Source organism: Hemiscyllium ocellatum, chromosome 1 (assembly GCF_020745735.1).
Source record: "Hemiscyllium ocellatum isolate sHemOce1 chromosome 1, sHemOce1.pat.X.cur, whole genome shotgun sequence".
Classification (NCBI taxonomy): Eukaryota; Metazoa; Chordata; class Chondrichthyes; order Orectolobiformes; family Hemiscylliidae; genus Hemiscyllium; species Hemiscyllium ocellatum.
The window spans coordinates 117,473,385-117,497,069 of record NC_083401.1 but is presented as its reverse complement, the minus strand read 5'-3'; the positions used below and the strand labels follow the sequence as shown (position 1 = coordinate 117,497,069).

Genomic DNA, 23,685 nt, shown 5'->3' with positions numbered 1-23,685 from the left:
GGACTGCTCCATAATCAAGAATTCAGTGGCCAGCCGAAATGAGTATACAACTACTGTCAGACTTCATCAGTACGTGTGTAGAGGGCTGCTTGCCAAAGGAGTTAACCCGAGTGTTCCCCAACCAGAAACCATGGATAAACTGAAAGATCTACCCCATATTGAAGTTCAGACCTGAGGTGTTCAGGTAAGGTGACCCTAACCTATATAGGAAATCCAGGGACGATCATCGCAAAGCCTTCAGGGAGGCCAAGAGACAATACGAGGCTACACTAGAGTCCCAGGCTAACCGCACAAACACAAGGTGAATGTGGCAAGGCTTACACAATATAATAGATGACAAAGCCAGTCTTGTAGAATCACTGACAACAATGCATTCCTGTCCAATGAGCTTAATGCATTCAATGCTTGATTTAACCGAAAATCAGTGGAATTATGTCGTCTGCCTCAAGACCCTTGGGCACATCTATACCGACAATCACTGTCAAAGACATCAGATTGGCTTTTTAGCGTGAACCCACAGAAAGCATCTAGCTTGGATGGAGTCTCCAGCCAGATACGCTGATTCTGCATGGACCAGCTGGTGGAAGAATTTGTAGATAGCTTTCACCCTTTCTTACTACAATGTGAGGTTCCTACCTGTTTCAAAAAGACCACTATCATCCCGGTGCAAAGAAAAGTCAGGTAATGGACCTTAATGACGACTGCCCAGTGGCTCTGACATCCATCATTATGAAGTGCTTTGAGAGGTTAGTAATGGCACACATCAACTTCAGCTTCCCAGGGTACCATGACCTACTACAATTTGCCTACTATTGTAATGTATCCACAGCAGATGCCATCTCCCTGCTCCTATACACATTCCTTGAACATCTGGATATCAAGAATACCCACATCAGACTCCTATTCATTCATGTTAGCTCTGCTTCAACACCATAACTGCCACAAAACTCATCTCCAAATCTGAGATCTAGGATTTTGCCTGTCTGTAAATGGAGCCTTGACTTCCTGACTCACAGACTGCAAACAGTAAAGAAGGCAGCTACTCCTCCTCCACAATAATCCTCAACATCAGTTCTTCACAAGGCTGGGTACTTTATTATATATAATCCTTATTATATATAATCCTTATACACTATGATTGTGAGGCCAAATTTAACTAAGTCCTTTATTACATATAATACTTATACATTATGATTGTGAGGCCAAATTTAACTAAGTCCACTGACAAATTTACTGAAAACACCACTGTAGTGAGTAGGATCTCAAACATCAATGAGACAGAGTACAGGTAAGAGAGACACTTTAGTATCTTGGCATAAAGACAATAATCTCTCCCTCAATGTCAGCAAAATGAACGAGCTGGTCATTGACTTGAGGAAGTGGAATGGAAGACACGCCCCTGTTTGTATGAATGGTATTGAGGTGGAGATGGTTGAGAGCTTCAAGTTCTTAAGAGTAAATATCACCAATGCTCTCTCCTGGTTCATCCACATTGATGCTATAATCAAGAAAGCAAACTAAACCTCTACTCCCTCAGAACCTAAAGAAATTTTGCATGTCCACAATGACTGTTATGAATTTTTATCAATGCACCATACGGACCAGCTTATCTGGATGAATTACAGCTTTGTATGGCAATTGCCCAGCCCAAGACTGCAAGAAATTACAGAGAGTCATGTGAGTGCAGCACAGTCCATCACAAAAACCAGCTTTCCTTCTATTGATACCATATACACTTCCTACTGCCTCATGAAAGCAGACAGCAAAATGAGACTTTTCCCCACACAGGTCATACTCTCTTTCACCCTCTTTCATCAGCCAGAAGGAACAAAGGTTTGAAAACATGTATCAAAAGAGTTAACAACAGCTTCATCTCCACTGTTATCAGACTTATGAATGAACCTCTCACATATTAGAGTTGATTTTTCTCTGCCTATTCTCTGTAGCTGTATCATTAAATTATGCATTATTCTATCATCCTGACATACTTATGTAAGTTATGATATGTCTGGCTAGCACACAATACAATACTTTTCAATATATCTCAGTACGTGTTAATAATAAATCAAATCAAATTATACTTCTCCCAATGGCTTGTAAGTAAATGTATGATACACACCAGGAGATGTAAATTCAATCTTTGGCCTTTGTTGAGCCAAATGATACCAACTATAGGAAAAGGAGTATCCTTTGTGAATAAAGAGAAATATTATTAGGCTTCCTACCTTTCTGATGATTTCTGTAATTCCATATGGTGTACGGCTGAAGACATATACATAAGATTAGCTCAAATTGCAAAGCTTTTCAGGGAAGAACAGCCAGCTGCCATTCATCAGCCAGGCTCAGGTATGAAGAATGGGGGTCTAGATTAGAGTGGTGTTGGAAAAGCACATCAGGTCAGGCAGCATTCGAGGACCAGGTATGAAAAATGCTGACTGGGGCATGTTATTAAATGGCAAACTGAAATCTTGGCCGAGCAAAGAATCATCTTTATGAGAGGAAGGGAGATACATTATTTTCTGAAATCACCATGCATTGCTTATGATGTCAATCATTGCTTATCAAAGACAAGCACAGCAAGATCAATGGTTAAAAAAAATCTCTTAAGTGGAACAGGGTTTAAAAAAAAAGTCACACCCTGTCTCCAAAGAAAATTTTCTTAATATGAAGTAAGTTTTTATATAAACTAATAAAATACATTTATCAGGAAAGATCATTAAATTTGCTGTAGTCTGTTCAGGCTCACGATAAAATGCTGCAGGGCTTGATGATGCGCACTCAACGTTCTTTCCTCCTTGCCTCTCTCCCCTTTATTGTCAATTTGACTGCTGGTTGTGTACATCTCTTAATAATTATGTCAAACTCATACATCCATATCATGCTGTCAGTGCACAAATGGCACAATATTTTAGTAACCAACTCTGACAGTAGCAATATTAGCAGTACCAAATAATCATTGTAGCATGTACATAATTTTTTAGAGTCATAGAGATGTACAGCATGAAAACAGACCCTTCTGTCCACCTTGTCCATGCCGACCAGACATCTAACCCAATCTAGTCCCATTTGCCAGCATTTGGCCCATATTGCTCTAACCCCTTCCCATTCACATACCCATATAGATGCATCTTAATTGCTGTAATTGTGCCAGTCTCCACCTCTTCCTCCGGCAGCTCATTCCATACACACTCCACCCTCTGTATGAAAAAGTTATCCCTTAGGTTCCTTTTATATCTTTCCCCTCTCACCCCAAACCTATGCCCTCTCGATCTGACTCCCCCACCCCAGGGAAAAGACCTTGTCTATTTATCCTGCCCATGCCCCTCATGAATATTTAAATCTCTACAAGGTCATCCCTCAGCCTCCAACACTCCAGAGAAAACAGCCTCAGTCTATTCAGTCTCTCCCAATAGCTCAAATTCTCCAACCCTGGCAACATCCTTGGGAATCTTTTCTGAACCCTTTCAAGTTTCACAACATCCTTCCGATTGGAAGGAAACCAGAATTGCATGCAATGTTCTAACAGTGGCCTAACCAATGTCCTGTACAACCACAACATGATCTCTTAACCTCTGTATTCAATGCTCTGACCAATAAAGGCAAGTATACCAAATGCCTTCTTCATTATCCATCCACCTGCAACTCTACTTTCAAGGAACTATGAACCTGCAGTCCAAGGTCCTTTTGTTCAACAACACACCCCATGACCTTACCATTATGTGGATAAGTCCTGCTAAGATTTGCTTTCCCAAAAATCAGCATCTCACATTTATTGAAAGTAAACTCCATCTGCCACTCCTCAGCCGATTGGCTCATCTGATCAATGTCCACTACGCATCCAATTTTGGTGTCATCAACAAATTTATTAACTGTACCTCTTATGCTTACATCCAAATCATTTATGTAAATGACGAAAAGTAGTGGACCCAGCACTGATCCTTGTGGCACCTCTACTGGTCACAGGCCTCTAGTCTGAAAAGCCACCTTCTATCACCACCCTCTGTCGTCTACCTTCGAGCCAGATCTGTATCCAAATGGCTAGTTCTCCCTGTATCCCATGACATCTAACCTTGCTAACCAATCTCCCATGAGGAACCTTGTTGAATGCCTTACTGAAGTCCACATAGATTATGTCTACTGCTCTTCCCTCATCAATTCTCTTCGTTACCAAAAGAGAAAATGCCGGAAAATCTCAGCAGATCTGGCAGCATCTGTAAGGAGAGAAAAGAGCGGACGTTTCAAGTCTAACTGACCCTTTGTCAAAGCTGCTTTGACAAAGGTCAGTTAGACTCGAAACGTCAGCTCTTTTCTCTCCTTACAGATGCTGCCGGACCTGCTGAGATTTTCCAGCATTTTCTCTTTTGGTTTCAGATTCCAGCATCCGCAGTAATTTGCTTTTAATTGTCTTTGTTACTTCTTCCAAAAAAACTCAATCAAGTTCGTGAGACATGATTTCCCACGCGCAAAGCCAAGCTGACTATCCCTAATCAGTCCTTGCCTTTCCAAATACATGTAAATCATTTCCCTCAGGATTCCCTCCAACAACTTGCCCACCACCAATGTCAGGCTCACTGGTTTATAGTTTCCTGGCTTTTCCTTGCCATCTTTCTTAAATAGTGGAATCACGTTAGCTAACCTCCAGTCTACTGGCACCTCACCTGTTACTATCAATGATATAAATATCTTAGCAAGGGGCCCTACAATCACTTCCCTAGTTTCCCATAGAGTTCTCAGCTACACCAGATCAGGTCCTGAAGGTTTATCCACTTTTATGCGTTTCAACACATCCAGCTCCTCCTCTGAAATATGCAAGATGTCACTATCTATTTCCCCATATTCTATATCTTCCATGTCCTTCTCTACAGTAAGCACTGATGCAAAATACTCCCCATCTCCTGCTGTTCCACACATCGGCTGCTTTGCTGATCTTTGAGGGGCTGAATTCTCTCCCTAATTACCCTTTTGTCCTTCACCTATTTATTAAAACCCTTTGGATTTTCTTTAACCTTGTTTGCCAAAGCTATCTCATGTCTATTTTTGCCCTCCTGATTTCCCTCTTAAGTATACTCCTACTGCCTTTAGACTCTAAGGATTCTCCTGTCTATACCTTACATATGCTTCCTTCTTTTTCTTAACCAAACCCTCAATGTCTTTAGTCATTCAGCATTACATACACCTACCAGCCTTTCCTTTCACCCTAACAGGAATATACTGTCTCTGGACTCTTGTTACCTCATTTTTGAAGATTTCCCATTTTCAAGTTGTCCTTTTATCTGCGAACCTCTGCCCCCAATCAGCCTTTGAAAGTTCTTGCCAATAACATCAAAATGAGTCTTCCAATTTAGAACTTCAACTTTTTAGATCTGGTCTATCCTTTTCCATCACTATTTTAAAACTAATAGAACTATGGTTGCTGGCCCCAACGTGCTCCCCCACTGACACCTCAATTACCTGCCCTACCTTATTTCCCAAGAGTAGGTCAAGTTTTGCAACTTCTCTGGTAGGTACATCCACATACTGAATCAGAACATTTTCTTGTACACACTTAAATTCCTCTCCATCTAAACCCTTAACACTATGGTAGTCCCAGTCGAGGTTTGGAAGTTAAAAATCCCCTACCATAACCACCCTACTATTTTTACAGATAATTGAAATCTCCTTACAAATTTGTTTCTCAATTTTCCGTTGATTATTAGGGGATCTGTAACATAATCCCAATAAGGTGATCATCCCTTTCTTATTTCTTAGTTCCCACCCAAATAACTTCCCCAGATGCATTACCACAAATACCCTCTCTAAGTACAGCATCAATGCTATCCTTTATCAACAACGCCACTCCTCACCTCTCTTGCCCCCCTTTCAATCCTTCCTATAGCATTTGTATTCTGAAACATTAAGCTGCCAGTCTTGCCCATCCCTGAGCCATATTTCTTTAATTGCTATGATATCTCAGTCCCATGTTCCTAATCATGCCCTGAGTTCATCTGCCTTCCCTGTTAGGCCTCTTGCACTGAAGTAAATGCAGTTTATCTGTCCTATCTTGTTCTCTGCTTTGTTCCTTTCCGCCCTGATTGTTTGACTCATTCCCTTTCCCAACTGTACCAATGTCAGATTGATCTCTTTCCTCATTATTTCCCGGTGTCACGCCTCTCCACCTTACTAGTTTAATCTTCCTGAGCAGCTCTAGCAAATTTCCAATAAATGCCAGTATATCAGTCCCCTTCCAATTCAGGTGCAATTCTTATTTTACAAGTCACTTCTACCAGAGAAGAGATTCCAATTATCCAAAAATTTGAATCCTTTTCCCATATATCAGCTCCTCAGCCATGCATTCATCTGCTCTATTCCTCCTATTCTTACCCTCACCAGCTTGTAGCACCAGGAGTAATCCAGATATTACTACCTTCCAGGACCTTTTTAAATTCCTGCCAAACTTTCTACGTTCTCCCTTCAGAATCTCAACCTTTTACCTTCTCCTATGTCGTTAGTTCCAATGTGTACAATGACCTCCTGCTAGTCCCCCTCTCCTTTGAGAACATTCTGCACCCTGAATTTGAGAAGATTTGTAGCTCAGGTTGATGATAAGTATGTAACTTAGTTTGCTGTGCTGGAAGATTTGTTTCCAGATGTTTCATCACCATACTAGGTAACATCATCAGTAAGTCTCCGGTGAAGCACTGGTGGTATGCCCCGTCTCTCTATTTATAGGTCTTGGTTTCTTAAGGTGGGTGATGTAATTTCCAGTTCTTCTTTCCAAGGGAAGGTGGATAGGGTCTAAATCCATGTGTTTATTTGTGAAGTTCTGGTTAGAATGCCATGTCTCTACGAATTCTCGTGCTTGTCTTTGTTTCGCCTGTCCTAGGATGTGTGTGCTGTCCCAGTCAATTCCTCAGAAACAAATCCAAACAAGTAGACAGAATGCAACCAAAAACTATAAAAACTATTACCTTACATCAAAGACATATCAGAAATGAGTTCCAAACTACTCAGACCCATTGGCATCATGGTAGCCCACAAACTTACCAACACCTACCTACAAACAGCGACTAATGAAACTCAAGGATCCGTTAGATATTACCAGGAAATCTAATGTCATTTACAACGTACCACGCAAAAACTGTAAAAAACACTACTTTGGACAAACAAGCAAGAAACTTGCGACCAAGACACCTGTACACCAATTAGCCGCTAAAGGACACAACCCACTATCACTAGTTTCCATACATAAAAACAAAGAAGGACACCAATTTGACTGGGACAACACACACGTCTTAGGACAAGCAAAACAAAGACACACATGAGAACTCTTAGAGGCATAGCATTCTAACCAGAACCCCATCAATAAACACATTGATTTAGACCCTATCTAGCTTCCCTTGAAAAAAAGAACTGGAAATGACATCACCCATCTTAAGAAACCAAGACCTATAAACAGAGAGGTGGAACACACCATCAGCGCATCTCCGGAGACTTTCACTGACGATGTTACTTAGTATGATGATGAAACGTCTGGAAACAAATCTTCCAGCACAGTGAACTAACTTACATATTTATTCTGCACCCTCTCTGAGATATCCTTGATCCTGGCACCAGAGAGGCAACACATCATTCTGATTTTTTTGCTGCTGGCTGCAGAAACGTCTGTCTGTGCCGCTGATTCAAGAGTCCGCTATCACAATCGATCACTTGGAACCTGATGTACCCCTCTTTACATTAGAGCCTGTCTTGATACCAGAAACTTGGTTATTTGTGCTACATTCCCCTGAGAGTCCATCACCCCTACATTTTCTAAAACAGCAAACTTGTTTGAGATGGGGATAGTCACAGAAGACTCCTGCACTATCTGCCTACTCCTCCTACCTTTCCTGGAGTTAACCCAGCTACCTAACTGTATCTGTGGCCTTACACCTTTCCTATAACTGCCATCCACCATACTCCCTAGCTCTTGTAAATTCCTCATTGCTTCTAACTGCTGCTTCAACTGATCCATGCAATCTGAGAGGATTCACAATAAAGACACTTCCTGCAGACATAATCATCAGTAACATGGAAACTGTCCCTAAACTCCCACATCACTCTATGAAAGGCCATCTTTGCTCCTTCATAATCTACAGACCCAGAACATAGCACCATCTTATTGCCCTAAAAAACAGTGCTCCATACTGACAGTGTACTTACGGTTTATATTTTTAAAATGTAATCAAGGGACAGATTTCAATAAAACATATAATCAAGAAAGAACTGTAGACTTACAGCAAGGTTACATGTTAAAAACTATGCACTTAACTGTTCCTGCGCTGTGAGCTCTCCCCTACAGGTTCCTCCAATGTCATCTGTGAATTTTGCAATTTGTCAGTTTTTCCTAGATGCACTCAGATGTCCAGAGATAAATGAAAACAAACAGCAAAAGCAATAGCTGTGCAGATTCACTGCTGGATCAGTTAGCAGTGTTGGTTCCTTTCTCACTCTCTCCCACTGACCATGTGCTTGCTGACTTCTATCTGTCCTTCTCTCTTTTTTAAAACTGCCACTGTTTTGACTTTTTTTCTCCAAAGTTCCAAAACAATGCAAGAGCATGTAAAACAGTACTTGATACTCCTGGAATTTGAGGAAATCACCTCCAACATCTAAAATCGCTTAAAAAAAGGAGCAGCTCTTACAGTCACAATTTTTCCCGTCCTCCATCTTGGATTACCCCAGATTCATCAAGAAAGCTTTACTAATCCGTTTAAGTTTAAATAGCTAAGGTAATGGAATACAGTTAATACTTAATGTTTTTAATCATTACTTTCTATATACTTTGCGATCTATACCAAGAATATAGTGATTATTTTTGCAAGCAATATATCATTATTAAAAATAATTGAACCAAATATGATATAAATGAATTTCATCCTAATTAGCCAGTTTATACACAAATCTGTTTATGTTGTATTTATGAACAATTTTGAGGGTTCCAGTTAATTGTCAGTATATGGGCAGATCTGTGGCAGATGGAATTTACCACTGAAAAATGTAAGTCAAGTAACAAGACAAAGGAGTACTCAATGAATGGCAGGACATGAGGAAGCTCAGAGGAACGAAGAGATTTTGGAATGCTTGTAAGCATATCCCTGAAGATGTCAGGACTGGTTAATGGGGTAGTTAAGATGACAAATGGGACACTTGCCTTTATCAAACATGACATAGATTATAAGAGCAGGGAGGCTTTGTTGGAGATGCAAAAGGACTTTGGTTAGGTCACAGCTGGAGTACAAAGTGTGGTTCTCGTTACCATGCTATAGGAAGGATTACACTGGAGGGAATACAGAGGAGATTCATCAGGATGTTTCTTGGGATGGAGCATTTCAACTATTCAGAGAAGCTAGATAAAGTCAGATTGCTCTACTTAGAGAACTGAAAAGGGACCAGATTGAGGATTTAAATTACAAAAACAAAAGAAAAGGTAGATAGGAAGCTGCTGTTTCCACTTAACTTAAGGGTTAATAATGAGCGGGCTTGATTTTAAATTGAAAGGAACCAGGTTTAGAGAGGATTGAAGAAAAGCTTTCACATAGAGAGTATTGGGAATTTGGACTGCATTGCCTGGGAGGATAGTTGAGGTGGGTAACCTTTAAAAAGTACTTAGATGTCCACTTGAAATTTCATAATATTCATGGCTATGTGCCTCGTACAGGAAGGTGGGACTCATGAAGAGTCTTTTGTCAGTGTAAACATGATGGAGCAATGGATCTCTTCTATACTGTTTAATACTATTAGTCCAAAATAGGTGACAGCCATTCTCAGATTCATTCATCTGGGCAATGCCTTGAGCAATCTGAATAAACCTACCTAGTTTAAATTCATACACAAACTTGATAAGTAACTGTTAGTCATCATCTAATTGGGACATTCACTATAGCAACATCTTTACCAATCAGAATCCATTTGCCAACCAAATAGACTTTCTCCTTAGTCTAAAAATATTTTCCCCTTTGTATTTATATTCTTGTGAATTGACCCGAAGAATGCAGGATGAAAAGCTTTGATAAAATGTATCTTTTTCTTTTAAACCATTAACCCAGTTTAGTTCTAAGTGACTATTAGTACAAATTTGTTTGGGTTTTACCACACTTGCAGAATATGTCACCAATCCAGTGAACAATTTTGCATTGATAGTTAAGGATATGTTGTGCTCAGATGAGCAGCCTGATAAACAACTGCTTCAATGACAAATGTTGTTACAAATTATTATATTACTTCAGAATAGAAAGTTCACAGAATTAGCTGTAACCATCAGACTCCAAGTAAAAAAAAACCTCTCTGAAGGCACATAAATGAGCCAGTTCTTGATAACACCTGAACTCCCAGAAGCTACAAGGGGGGGAGGTGGGAGGGGTAAGGGAGAAGAGGACGGGGAGGGGGAAGAGAGGGGAAGGCAGGAGGGGGGAGGGGAAGGCAGGAGGGGGGAGGGGAAGGCAGGAGGGGGGAGGGGAAGGCAGGAGGGAGAAGGGGGAGGCGGGAGGAGGAGAGGGGGAATGGGAGAGGGGGAGGTGGGAGGAGGAGAGGGGGAGGTAAGAGGGTGATGGGGGGAGGGGAAGGGGAGAGGGGGAGGTGGGAGGGGTGTGGGGGAAGTGGGAGGCAGGAGAGGGAGGTGGGAGTGGGAGGGGGAGGGGAAGGCAGGGGGGAAGGAGAGGGGGAAAGGGGAAGGGGGAGGGGGAGGGGGAGGGAGAGGGATAAGGGGTGGGGGGAAGGGGAAGGGGAGGGCAGATGAAGATGATGTGGATAAATGTGAGAATATGCACTTTAGTTGCAAAAATTGGAAGGCAGATTATTATCTGAATGGTTATATATATTTGGAAAGGGGAAGGTGCAACAAGACACAAGTGTCCTTGAACACCAGTTTCTGAAAGTATGCATGATGGCAGTGAAGGTGGCAAATGGTACCTTGGCCTTCATAGTGAAAGAATTAGAGTATAGAAGTAGTCTTGCTGCAATTGCATGAGGCCTTGGTGAAACCATACCTCGAGTATTCTGTGCAGTTCTGGTCTCCTTATCTGCAGCAGGATGTTATGGAGGGAGTGCAATGAAGGGTTACCAGATTTATTCCTGGAATGGAGGACTAATGTGTGAAGAGAAATTGGATTGATAGGCCTGTATTCACTGGAGTTTAGAAGAATAATGAGGAATCTCATTGAAATCTATGAAATTCTAAAAGGACTAGACTAGGTAAACACATAAAGGATGTTGGTGATTAGCAAAGAGCCCAGAATCAGGGATCATAATCTAAGAATATAGGGTAGATGATTTAGGACTGGGACACCCAGAGAGTGGTGACTATGGAATTCTCTGCCACAGAAAGCAGTTGAACCCAAAACATTGAATGTTTTCAAGGAGGAGTTAGATGCAGTTCTTAGGGCTAAAGAGATCAAAGCTGTGGGGAGAAAGCGGAAACAGGGTACGGAATTTGATCACATTGAATGGCAGAGCAGACTCAATAGTTTGAACAACCCGCCCCATTCCTATTTTCCACACTTCCAACAGAAGATCTAAATACAATGTTTGGAAATGGGAACATAGACAACTTGTCAGAATTGTAACACTACCATATAAAGGAATATTACGTTACTATCAATATTTACGCAATTTAATCATAGACAGAAAATTTCACCTATTAATTTTATTAATGTATCTGTAAAATAGACTACAGACAAGATTAAAATCAGTTTTCATGTAAATCTTGTTGTGATTCTTCGAAAACAAGTTGGTCAATACAACATATTCTAATTTACCTAAATTAGGCATAGATTTATTTACTTACCTGGAAGAGGATTTATGATATGGTGATCTTGATCTGGAATGAGAATATGGGGAGCGAGAGTAAGCTCTACGTCTGGGGTAGGAATTAGATCTAGACCTTGACCTGACTATTCCTTGAGAAGGTGCATAAGTCTTTGGCGAGTAAACAGAGTCACTGCAGGGAGAATTGGACAGAGAACGAGAACAAGGTCTTTCTAACAATAACCCATCGGGTGTTCCATCCCATGGATACAGAAATTTTTCAGTCTCATCATCACTATCATCAAATACACCATCGAGAGACATTCCTGCATTGAGATAAGTAGGCAACTTTGAATAATATTCATGACAAAGGTCTTTTTCTCTTTGATGACTTTCTTTATCTTCTACTTCATCAAAAAAGGCTTGACTTGGATGCCCAAAGTGCTTGTTTAGTTCTGCTCGAATCTCTTGGTCTTTCAGTTGTATCCTGGTATTAGAGTAGTTGATAGGATGTATATCCAGCTGCTGACTTTCCTTCTCATATTCTTGTTCATCACTAGTGAAAAAAAAGGTTTGTTTGTGCTCCCCTGACAAGAACTCTCTGACAGGGTAATGTTGGAGTTTACCACTTTTAGGTTCTCGTTCCTTGCAGAACATTCTGGTATTTAATAATTCTGCCTTAGCATTTATGAACTGACAGTAATCATGGTCACCAAAAAGCCTTGTGCTTGACCGTTTCATCTTTCTCTCTTCATTTTGGGTAATAAGTGCACTGGATAAAGTTGAAGTTTTATTGAGCTGGGCATATAGTTCAGTTTGTTCAGGGCCCTTCTTTACAGGACTGCTCAATTGAGAGTTAGAAGCAGAATCATTTAAACGTGATTTCTTTGGTGGTGGACTATGTACTGTAGAATTACAAGATATCTTGCATTTGACCACAGTCTTAAATGGATTATCTTGGTTAGCTTTATGTGGAGGAGTGGTTGGTGGTGTTAGACCTGAAATAAAAATGACAATATATATTTTCTCACTAAGTGATAAGAAGTCAATCAGAATCAAGAACATTTTCATACACTACTTTAGTAAGTAACAAGGTACTCAAAACTAAATTGCATTGTGATATATTCAGTATTGCATTGACTTATGTAGCTGACAACACAATTTGCATTAATCCAGCGTGCAACAGATTCTAAATGACTTGATTACAATGTTTCTGTTTCATTGCTGCTCATTACTTAAATGAAGGGTTCACTAATGTAGCCAAAGTTTTCTAAATGATATTGCATTTTCTTCAGATATGCAATATATAGAGATGCATATAAAACAAGTAATAAAACAATCTCAGCTATAATACCACATATAGGTAAATTAGTCTGAAATGTGCTTAGATAGGCTAATATGGCTCATACAGAATGCATTTTTAAAAATGCACAAAATCAGCTAAAAAAATGACAGCTGCTGAAACAATAATTTCTTGTCTATTTCATTCAAATATTCTTGATGTCCTTATACTTTGTGGTATTAATCACTGCTGACAAATATATGTAAAAACCTATGATATCTTATGCTAAACTCAACAAATAGTGGTTTATTATAAATGTCTCTCTCTATATATATATGTGCACAAAAACCCTGAACTGTTCTAGAATGTCATTCAGGCTATTGTTATTCTATAATCTCTTTGCTCCCTCTGTACGTGCTGCCTACTGCACTTTGCAATGAATAGGTCATATCTATTACACAAGGAATAGGTGCATTGGCAAATCATTTTGTGCAAACAATATCAGTGATGCTTAATATTTTCAAAATAGTTTTTCTTAGAAAAATGGTCTTTTATGACAATGTAATTTTGCATTTGTATTCATATTTTGAATTATTTATGCACGCCTGTGAATGACCTCTCCAGTGAATGTTATTCAGAGTCTCTCATTATTCTGCCTTTCTTCAGATCAATTTAATAGACCACTTGTCAAATGTCACAGAGAATGCCATTAGCTATAATTTCTGAACACTGAGCACCCAAATTCTTAAATATGACTGTTTTTCATGCTATCACAAATTTTGGCGTGCAAGAGGTCAGAATATTAGGAAATCTTTAAATGTATATCTGTAGAAATGTAAGAACATTAGGAAATGCAATTACAATAAATTGCATCTACAATCTTCCAAACTACTGACTGAAATGTAGGATTGAATCTTATAGGAGTCTAAACAATGCGAGGTATGAGAAGTTTTGTGACAGTATTTGATAAGAAATCTGGCAAGGCCCGTCTCCACATTGGGAGTGTCTCCAGCCATCTTTTATGCTTTTCACAAGTAGCATGGTGAGTTTTTCATTCTCAGTGAGTTGTAATTAAGGGGCAGCATTGCTTGTTAAACGCCTTGTTGGTGACACAAACGACCTTGCAAATATTCAGCTTTTTATTTTACCAGATGGACCAAACAAGCTTGGTATTGAGAAAACCCAACGTGGAAACCAGAGCGGGTTTGTGGCAGCTCACCACTTGCTGCAATGGACCTCCACACCATGTATGGCCACACATCATCACAGGGCATGATACTGGGGTACCAGCCATACACACCCTTCATCAATGAACATTGGCGTCTGACATTCACCAATCTTTTATGACCATCACGGCACCTCTCTGATACAGTGGCAGGGCACTTAAAGCAGGTTTTCACTGCAGTGTGTATTGGCAGCTAGCATTTAAAGGCTGCAGTAGGGACACTTTGTTCATGTGAACAGATACTCAGCTCATAGACTGGACCAGGCTGCATCTCAGACCTGCTCACTTGTATTTTTAGTGATCACTCACTTAGCACCTACATGCATCCAGCGTCTATGCCTTGCCATGTTAATTAATGTAATCACACAACCAGGCAGCTTGTCTTATTGGTAAGCAGTTCTCAGTCAAAGGTCATACATCTTGCTGTACAGCAGTATGCTAATCAATTTCACATCCAACAGTTTATGCAGAAAATGCACCATATGTGCAGCAAGCAAGCATCAGGGCGTATTTGTCACTGAAGTCTATGTAAGCGTCTATCAGTCAGAGGGTCCCAAAACAGTAGCTCCTGATGAAGGGCTTATCCCCAAAACATTGACTCTCCTCCTCCTCAGATGCTGCCTGACCTGCTGTGCTTTTACAGCACCACCGTTTTCAACTCTCACTCTCTAGCATCTACAGTCCTCACTTTCACCATGCAAAGGTGGCGGAAGGAGACGCAGCAAGTTATCCATCAGGACTGGGTTATGTAGGTGGAGCAGAAAGGGTGATAAATATTGTGATGGGGAGGGGAAACAGTGTCTTCAAAAGACCATATGGATGAGAAGGACAGCTGATCCATGGGCAGGAGCACCTGGTTTCAAGTTGGGTGGGGAGGTGGTGAGGGGGTAGGGTGGTGGTGTTATGTGAAGTAAATGACCACATTTAGCATGGTCACGTCATATGCCAAGAACTGGGAGGGAAAAATGGCCAGGAGCAGGTTCGGTGGGGTGTGAATCCTATTAATTTACGGGAAGAACTACCAGGGATTTGGATAGTTAGGGGCTCACTGACAATTTGACATGGAGGCTGCAAGCTACTGGCTGAGGAATGTTCATATTCGCCTTCCATCATGCTGGAAATGAAAAGTGCATAATTTAGGGTCAACATGGTTACAGGCTTGATCTGTGATGGAGGGGGCAGCAGGACCCACCAATGTTAGAGCTTTTAAACAGAAAAAACATCACACCATAGAACTATGCATTGTACAGAACAAGAGCTGTGAAGCCTCTATTCCCTGGCCATCCATTGCTCTCCCTGTCTGTGTTCCCTTTCATAGACAATGCCAACCAATTTATTCACACCAATACTTTTGGAGGTAGAGGCTATGAAAGAATAGGGATTTTGTAAGAAGAGGGGTGAAAGTGTCAGCACCATCCAAAACCCTATATAGGCCTTGTCCTCCTTGTTTCCAGTTGATGCAGCAGGCTCTCAGCACAAACTGCCATCCATGGGTCATCGTCAGTGACCATGAAATCATGCCTCATGCTGTAACAATGACAGTTGGGCTCACAGACACAGACAAACGACCAGATGTAAGGTAAAATTAATGGCATTTCTAAAACTCTGCAAAGTCACATACATTGTCATCCATGCCTCCAAACTTCCCACAAAATGTTTTCATCTTCTGCTCCTTTCCTCTATTTCCTAGTGTAGTCCTAAGCTCTGCAGATGGGTGAATGAAGTCTGATTGGTAGTGGAGCCCATTATTCCTGGAAGTTTGACTGGGTGATCCAGGGTCGACACAAAGCTGAGGGCTTTCATGCCACAAGGTCAGTTTACCCTCCTTGAAGTTAACTTCCAAGAGATAGAAGACAGTAGACAGGGTGGAGGTGAAGGCGCCAGCCACCTCTGAAGTGTCCTGTGCAGAGACATCTGAGGCAGATATATGTTGTTCCTCCTCTAGCTAGGTGCCTCCTGATCTAGATCCCCTTGATAGGAAGGATCACCTGGAGTTTGTACCACATTCTTTGTTCTTCACTCACCATGCCATCAGTCTCGAGGACCATTGCTGGGGTGCTGCAGTGCAAACGTGTGTATCTCTTCAGCACTGTCTGAGTTTGATGTACCAGACTCTCTTTGGTAGCCACAAAGTTCCAATGAATACAGGCCCAACCTATTCAACTTTCCCTTACAAAATAGTTCTTCCATATCCGCCCAGTGAACTTTCTCTGTACCACCTCCAAAGGCAGCATAACACCCTACCGCCCCTCAGGAAGGGGCCTAAAATTGTCCACAATATTGTAACTGTGGTCTGACCCATGCTCTGCAGAGTTTCAGTAAGTCTTCCCTCCCTTTATACTCTATTCCCTTTGATACACATACAGAGACAATAGAGAGGCGGGCAGATATTGCCATACTGATCAAGAAAACAATGATAGCAGTGAGAATGGATGACATCTTGGAAGGTTCAATAAGTGAAGCCATGTAGGTTGAAGCTAAATATACAGAGACAAACATGCTCGGTCTGTATGTTAGGCCCCTAAACAGTCAGAAAGTCATCAAGTCCCATCATCATCAAACTTGATGATAGCAGTTCAAACATGTAATTGCATTTCACAGAAACATAAGAAAATAAGGCAGTAATAGTCAGGGATTTTAAGTATTAACTGGACCAAATAATTGGAAATGAGCCAAGGCAAGTGAAAAGCTTAACAGTAGAGGAACATTTTGGAGATAGCAACCATAATTTAGTTAGATTTAGGATAGTTCTGGCAAAGTATTGGAATGAGTCAGGAATCAAAGTTTTAAACTGGGGAAAGACTAATTTTACTAAGAAACTATTTGGACTGGAAGTAGGTATTGATGATAAAATTGTGTCAGAACACACTGGGACGCATTCAATGAGGAAACTGAGAATACAAAGTAAATATACCCCCATTAGGATAATAAGATCATGAACCCTGGATATCAAGGGACATAAAGCTTACGATTAAGAAAAAAAGATAGGCTTATGACATATACTGAGAGTTCAATACAGCAAGTCCATTGAAAAGAATATATGTGCAAGGAGGGAGCTCACAAAATAATTAGAAATGGAAAGAGAACGCATGATAAAAACAGTGGTGGGTAGAATAAAAGGAAACTCAAAAGCAGTTTCTTAAAATGTATAAAAAAACAACATAATAACCAAGGAAAGAGTTGGGTTCATAATGAACTATAGGGACAATCTTCTTGTAGACCCAGAAGAAGACAGCAATGACTTTGTGTTGGTCCTCACAATGGAAAAGGATGACAAGTATAGATATCGGGTGGAAGACTGTAAAATTATAAACAAATCTAATATAGAGACAAGAAGTACTAGCAGATTTAGAAGCTTTAAGGGTGGATAAATCTTCAGGGCTGTATGAAATGTAAACAGGATATTTGAGGGAGGCATGTGAGGATATATCAGAAGTTTTAGCTGTAATTTTAAATCCTTGATGGCTACAAGTCAGGTGGCAGAGGATTGGAAGACTGTTAGTGTTGTCTTATTATCAAAAGTTTGTCTCCTTTTATCAGTGCTTTCATAATTTCAAATGTCTCATCTGAAAGATGGTACTTCCTACATTGCAGCACTGTATTGTGGGATGACCCTAGATTACGTAGACCAATGCTCTGAACCCACAACATATTAAATTTCTCAAACCTTTTCCAATAGTATTATGAGATGTTGACTAAATAATTCCATACTACACAGTAGGTAAACAAGGGTTCAGGTTTTATACATGGAAGTAATTACCTCATTAGTTGTAAATGTTTAAGTCATTACTCAAAAAAAAGGGCTACATTTCCTGGATTCAAAATTTCACATAGCTAAATGTTCGTATTTAAATTGTTACCTCTTAAAAAGGTATTTCTAAAATTAAAGAGTTCCACTTGATATTTATGATCTGGATTCTTAGACATATGAGACTAGTTTCTTCATTATATCTTCAGGCATTGTCATTTCTCCTGGAACTCCATATTTAATAACTTCAATGAAGTTTCTGCCAATGCCACAGTACTGAGATAGTTCTTATCAAAGTCACAAAAGACATCCAATATAATTGTGGCAGAGGTAAATGTTCCTTCTTCATCCATCTCAACCCATCTAAAGCCTTTGATAGACTTGATCACACCATTTTCCTTTAACACCTTTCCACTGTTGTCCAACTGAATGGGACTGCTCTCAACTGGTTTTCTTCTTACCTTTGTAAACATAGCCAAGTTATCAATTTCAATGACTTATTCTCCAGCACCTATTTTGTAACCTCTGATGTTCCCAGGCCTCAGTCCTTTAATTTCCCTTTCCCATTTCTATTTCTCATCTACACATTGCCATTCAGTGATATCGTCTGAAGGCATTTACAAGGATGACATTAGTGGTAAATTACCATTATTTCTCTCAACCCTTTCACTGTTGCTAGATTACTTTTCTGACATCCAGTATCGGATGAGCAGAATTTACTCCAAATAAATCACGGCAAGAGTCATGACCAGAGGATATGAAGAAAATCAACCTACATTGGTTCTGCACCAAGAAACGTCTTGATTTAAAAATTCTCATCCTTGTTTTTAAATGTTGCCATGACCCCACACCTCCCTGTCTATGTAATGTCATCTAACCCAGTTCCACAACTTTCTTTGATATCTGTACTCTTTTAGTTTTAACTGTCTATGAATCCCTAATTTTAACTGCTATACCATCATTGTTGGTTGTACCTTCAGTTGCCTAGATGCCAAGTTCTGGAATACCCTCTCTACATTTCTCTCTCTCTCTCTACTTTGCTTTCATCATTTAAAAGGTTTGTGAGAAACTTCCATTTTGACTAAAGTTTTGGTTATCTGACCATGTTCCCTCCATGTGGCTTGGTGTCATATATTGTTTTATAATGATCCTGAACAGTAACCTGGGATATTTCATTGTGTTAATGGGGCTAGATACATAGAAAAATGTTGTTTCATCTATCATACCTTCATAAGCATCATTATCTGTCTCAAGTGATCAAGACAGACTTTGAGTTTGACATATTCTCAAATCAATGTATAAATACAGGGGCCCTCCAGTTTTTGTTTTGAAATGCATGGATAAAATCAGTGCAGCATTTACAGCTCAACAAGCATCACACTAGACCTGTCGCATTTCATGCCACAAATACTCATTTGCACAGAACAGTTCCCAATAAAGTCCTACCTTTAAAATAAAGTCAGTTATACATGAGAATCTTGTGGCATGCAGCTCACACTGTGACATGCATCTTTTGGCTTCATACAGTTGCATTTAAAGTCGGTAATTTTCTCTGTTTAAGTTTATAGCATGAAGAAGGAGAACAGGAAAACAAACTCTTCTATGAAGACTTGGAACTGGTAAAGATGAGTCAGTGGTGATTAGTTATGAAGAGTGGGATCAGGACGTGGAGCATGAGGAGAGGAAAATAATCCAGGGAACACAGAAAGATGGTTGGGGGCACAGAATAGCAAAGTGTAAAGGACCTGGTCTCCTGGGTATGCTGGAGATAGCCTTTTAGATACCGTATGTTCTTATTTTGATGACTATGTCAGTTCTACCAAAATGTGTGTCCATCTCAGGTTGTTAACTGGCAGAATGCTTACAGGCCTTACAGCTCCTCCACAGTATTTTAATTATGTGCACTGAGAATTTTCTAGGATGTTGTACTTTGCAATGTGAAGGAAGGAAAGGCCGGCTGAGTCTGCAAGCATAGCCATGTGGCGAGTTCAACACTGAACATTAATATGAATATACAATAAAAACGTTGTTTCTGTTGGTGAAGAATCTAGAAAAAGGAGGCACAGTCTCAAGATATCGAGTCATAGAGTCATGTAGCATAGAAACAGACCCTTCAGTCCAACCAGTTCATGCCAACCACAGTCCCAAACTAAACTAGGCCCACCCACCTGCTCTTGGCTCATACCTCTCCAAACATTTCTTATTCGTGTATTTATCTAAATGTCTTTTAAACATTGTAATAATACCCACATCTAGCACTTCCTCTGGATGTTCATTCTACACATGAACCACTCTGTGTAAAATAATTGCCCCTCATATCTTTTGTAAATCTTTGTCCTCTTACCTTAAAAATATTCCCCATAGTCTTGAAAACTCCCAATCTAGGGAAAAAACAACAGCCATTCACCTTATCTTTACCCCTCATGATTTTATAAACCTCTATAAGGCCATCCCTCAAACTTCTATGCACCACTGAAAAAAATCCCAGCCTATCCAGCCTTTCTTCTTACCCAAATCCTCCATTCCCAGCAGCATTCTGTTAAATCTCTTCTGAAACTTCTCCAGTTTAATAATATCCTTCCAATAACTGAGTAACCAAAAATGGACACAGTACTCTAGAAGAGGCCTCACCAACATCCTATAAAACCTCAACATTACGTCCCAAATCCTATACTCAAAGGTCTGAGCAATGAAGCATGCTAAATGCCTTCTTACTCACCCAATCTACATGTGATGCAAACTTCAAAGAATTATGTACCTGAACCCCAATGTTACTCTGCTCCACAACACTACCCAAGGCCCTATGTCACTCTGGTCTACAACACTACCCTAGGTCTATGTTGAACTGTATTAGTCCTATCCTTACTTGTTTCACCAAAATGCAATACCTTGCATTTATTCAAATAAACCCCATCTGCCAAGCCTCAGCCCATTGACCCAATTGATCAAGATCTCTTCATAATCTGAGATAACCCTCTTCATTGTCCAATATACCACCAACTTTGATGTCTAAATATTCCTCCTATATTCTTATCTAAATCATTTATATAAATAACAAACAAAAGTGGACTCAGCACTAATCCTGTGGAACTCCATTGGTAACAGGCCTCCCGTCTGAAAAACAACCTTTCACCGTCAATCTCTGCCTCCTGCTGTTATAGCCCAATTTTGTATCCAATTGGCAAGCTCACCCTGAATCCCATGTGATCTAACTTTTCTAATTAATCTAGCATCCAGAACCTTGTTAAAGGCTTTACTAAAGTCTAAGTAAACAACATCTACCACTCTGCTTTCAACAATCATCTTGGTTATATCCTCAAAAAACTCAATCAAGTTTGAGAGATGCAATTTCCCACACACAAAACCATCCTGACTCTTCCAATCATTCATTGCCTCTCCAGATACATATAAAATCATATCTTTCAGGATCACCTCCAACAAGTTACCCACCAGTGAAGTCAGGTCTGTAGTCCCCAAGCTTCCCTTTACATCCCTTCTTCAACAAGAAACAAGAAATTAGGCACTCTCCAGTCATCTAGCACTTCCAAAGAGTCATAAAGTCCTACAGTATGGAGTTGGGCTCTTCAGTCCAAATTGGTCCATGCCAACCAAAATGTTCATCCATGCCAACCCTACTTCCCTGCACTTGGCCCATATCCTTCTAAACCTTTCTGATCCACATATTTGACCAAATGCCTTTTACATGTTGTTAATGTACCCGCCTCAACTACTTCTGCTGGCAGCTCATTCCACATGAGTACTACCCTTTGTGTAAAATAGTTGTCGTCCAGGTTTCCTTTTATTTTTTCCGCTCTAACCTGAAAATGATTTCCTTTAGTGCTTGGTTCCCAACCATGGGAAAAAGACTGAGTGCCTTCGCCCTATCCATGCCTCTCATGATCTTATACACTTCTATCAGATCCCCCCTCAGTCTCCTATGCTCTAAAGAAAAAAGTCCTAGCTTGTCCAACCTCTCCCTATAACTTAAACTTAATAGTCATGGTAGCATCTTTGTAAATTTCTTCTGCACTCTTTCCAGTTTAATAATAACATTCCTACAGCAAGATGATCAAAACTGAACAGAATACTCCAACTGTGGCCTCACCAATTTCCTGTACAACTGCAACGTAACTTCTCAACTTCTACACTCAATGCCCTCACTGAAGGCCAGTGTGCCAAAAGCCTCCTTCACTGCCCAGTCTACCTGTGACTCCACTTTCAGAGAACTGTGCACCTGAATTCCAAGGTCCCTCTAATCCACTATACTCCTTAAGGCCCTACTATTCACCATTAAACTCCTAACTTGATTTGACATTCCAAAATTCAAGACCCCTCACTTTTCTATATTAAACTCCATTTGCCATTTCTCAGCCCACTTCCCCAGTTGATCATGGTCTTGCTACAATTTCTGACAACCTTCCTCACTGTCTATTATATTGCCTATTTTAATGTCATCTGCAAACTTATTAATCAAGTCTTGCACATTCTCATCTAAATCATTGATCTAGATGACAAACAGTAATAGACCCAGCACCAAACCATGAGGCACTCCACTAGTCACAGGCCTCCAGTCCAACGAGGATCCTTACCCTACGATCAAGCCAATTGTATCCAATTTGCTAGCTCCCATGCGGTCTAACCTCTCAGAGTAGCCTATCATGTGGGACCTTATCAAATGCCTTACTGAAATCCATATAGACTATGTCTACCAACCTGCCCTTGTCAGCCTTCCTGGTTACTTCATCAAAGAACTCTAACAAATTTATTAGGCATGATCTTGACCCAAAGCTATGCTGATCACTCCTAATCAAACCGTGTCACCCATAGTTAAAAGTGATACTATCATTAAAGGGGCCTCATTGTTGAGCAAACTTGAGGGTCTAACGATAGGTAAGTCCCTCGGTCCTCATGGAATGCATCCCAGGGTACTGAAAGATATGGTTGAAGTTATTGTAGCTGTGTTAGTGATAATTTACCAAACTTCACTGAACTGCAGGCAGGTCCCAGCAGATTGGAAGACAGCAAATGTCACACTGCTGTTAAAAAAGGGTGCAGGCTAATAGGCCAGTTAGCTTAGCATCTATAGTTGGGGAACATGCTGGAGACTATCATTAAAGAATAGTGAGATCTCTGGATGGACAGGTTCCATCAGGTAGACACAGCATGGATTTAGGAAGGGAAGGTTGTGTTTGACAAGCTGACTGGAGTTCTTTGAGGATGTAACAAGCACAAAGGATGGAGGGGAGCAGGTGGATGTTATTTATTTGGATTTCCAGAAGGCGTTCGATAAGGTGCTGCTTAAAAAACTCAATCAGAAGTTAAAAATGCATGGACTTGCAGGGAATGTACTAGTATGGATAGAGGTCTGGCCAATCAATAGAAAGCAGAGAATTGGGATAAATAGGGGTTTCTCTGGTTGGCAATCAGTGGTGAACAGGGTGCCACAGGGGTCTGTGTTGGGCCCACAGCTGTTCATTTTATATATATATATAAATAAATAAATAATAAATGGAAGAAGAGACCGAGTGTAAGATATCCAAGTTTGTTGATGACACTTTATGAGGAGTGGAAAGGCAAACGGTGCAGAGGGTGTGGAGGGTCTGCAGAGAGATTAAGATAGGTTAAGTGAGTGGCCAAGGGTCTGGCAGATGGAGTACAATGTTGTGTTGG

At 40.4% G+C, this 23,685-nt stretch overlaps 1 protein-coding gene across 4 annotated transcripts in view; it reads right to left on the bottom strand.

The window, feature by feature from the left end:
• Positions 1 to 23,685, bottom strand: part of ppargc1a (peroxisome proliferator-activated receptor gamma, coactivator 1 alpha) — a 150,657-nt gene that overhangs the window by 21,687 nt on the left and 105,285 nt on the right. For all 4 annotated transcript variants that reach the window (XM_060825233.1, XM_060825241.1, XM_060825250.1 and 1 more), the window contains one exon: positions 11,801 to 12,758. In XM_060825233.1, coding sequence (XP_060681216.1) covers positions 11,801 to 12,758 — 958 coding nt within the window. The remainder of the gene's footprint in view (positions 1 to 11,800; positions 12,759 to 23,685) is intronic.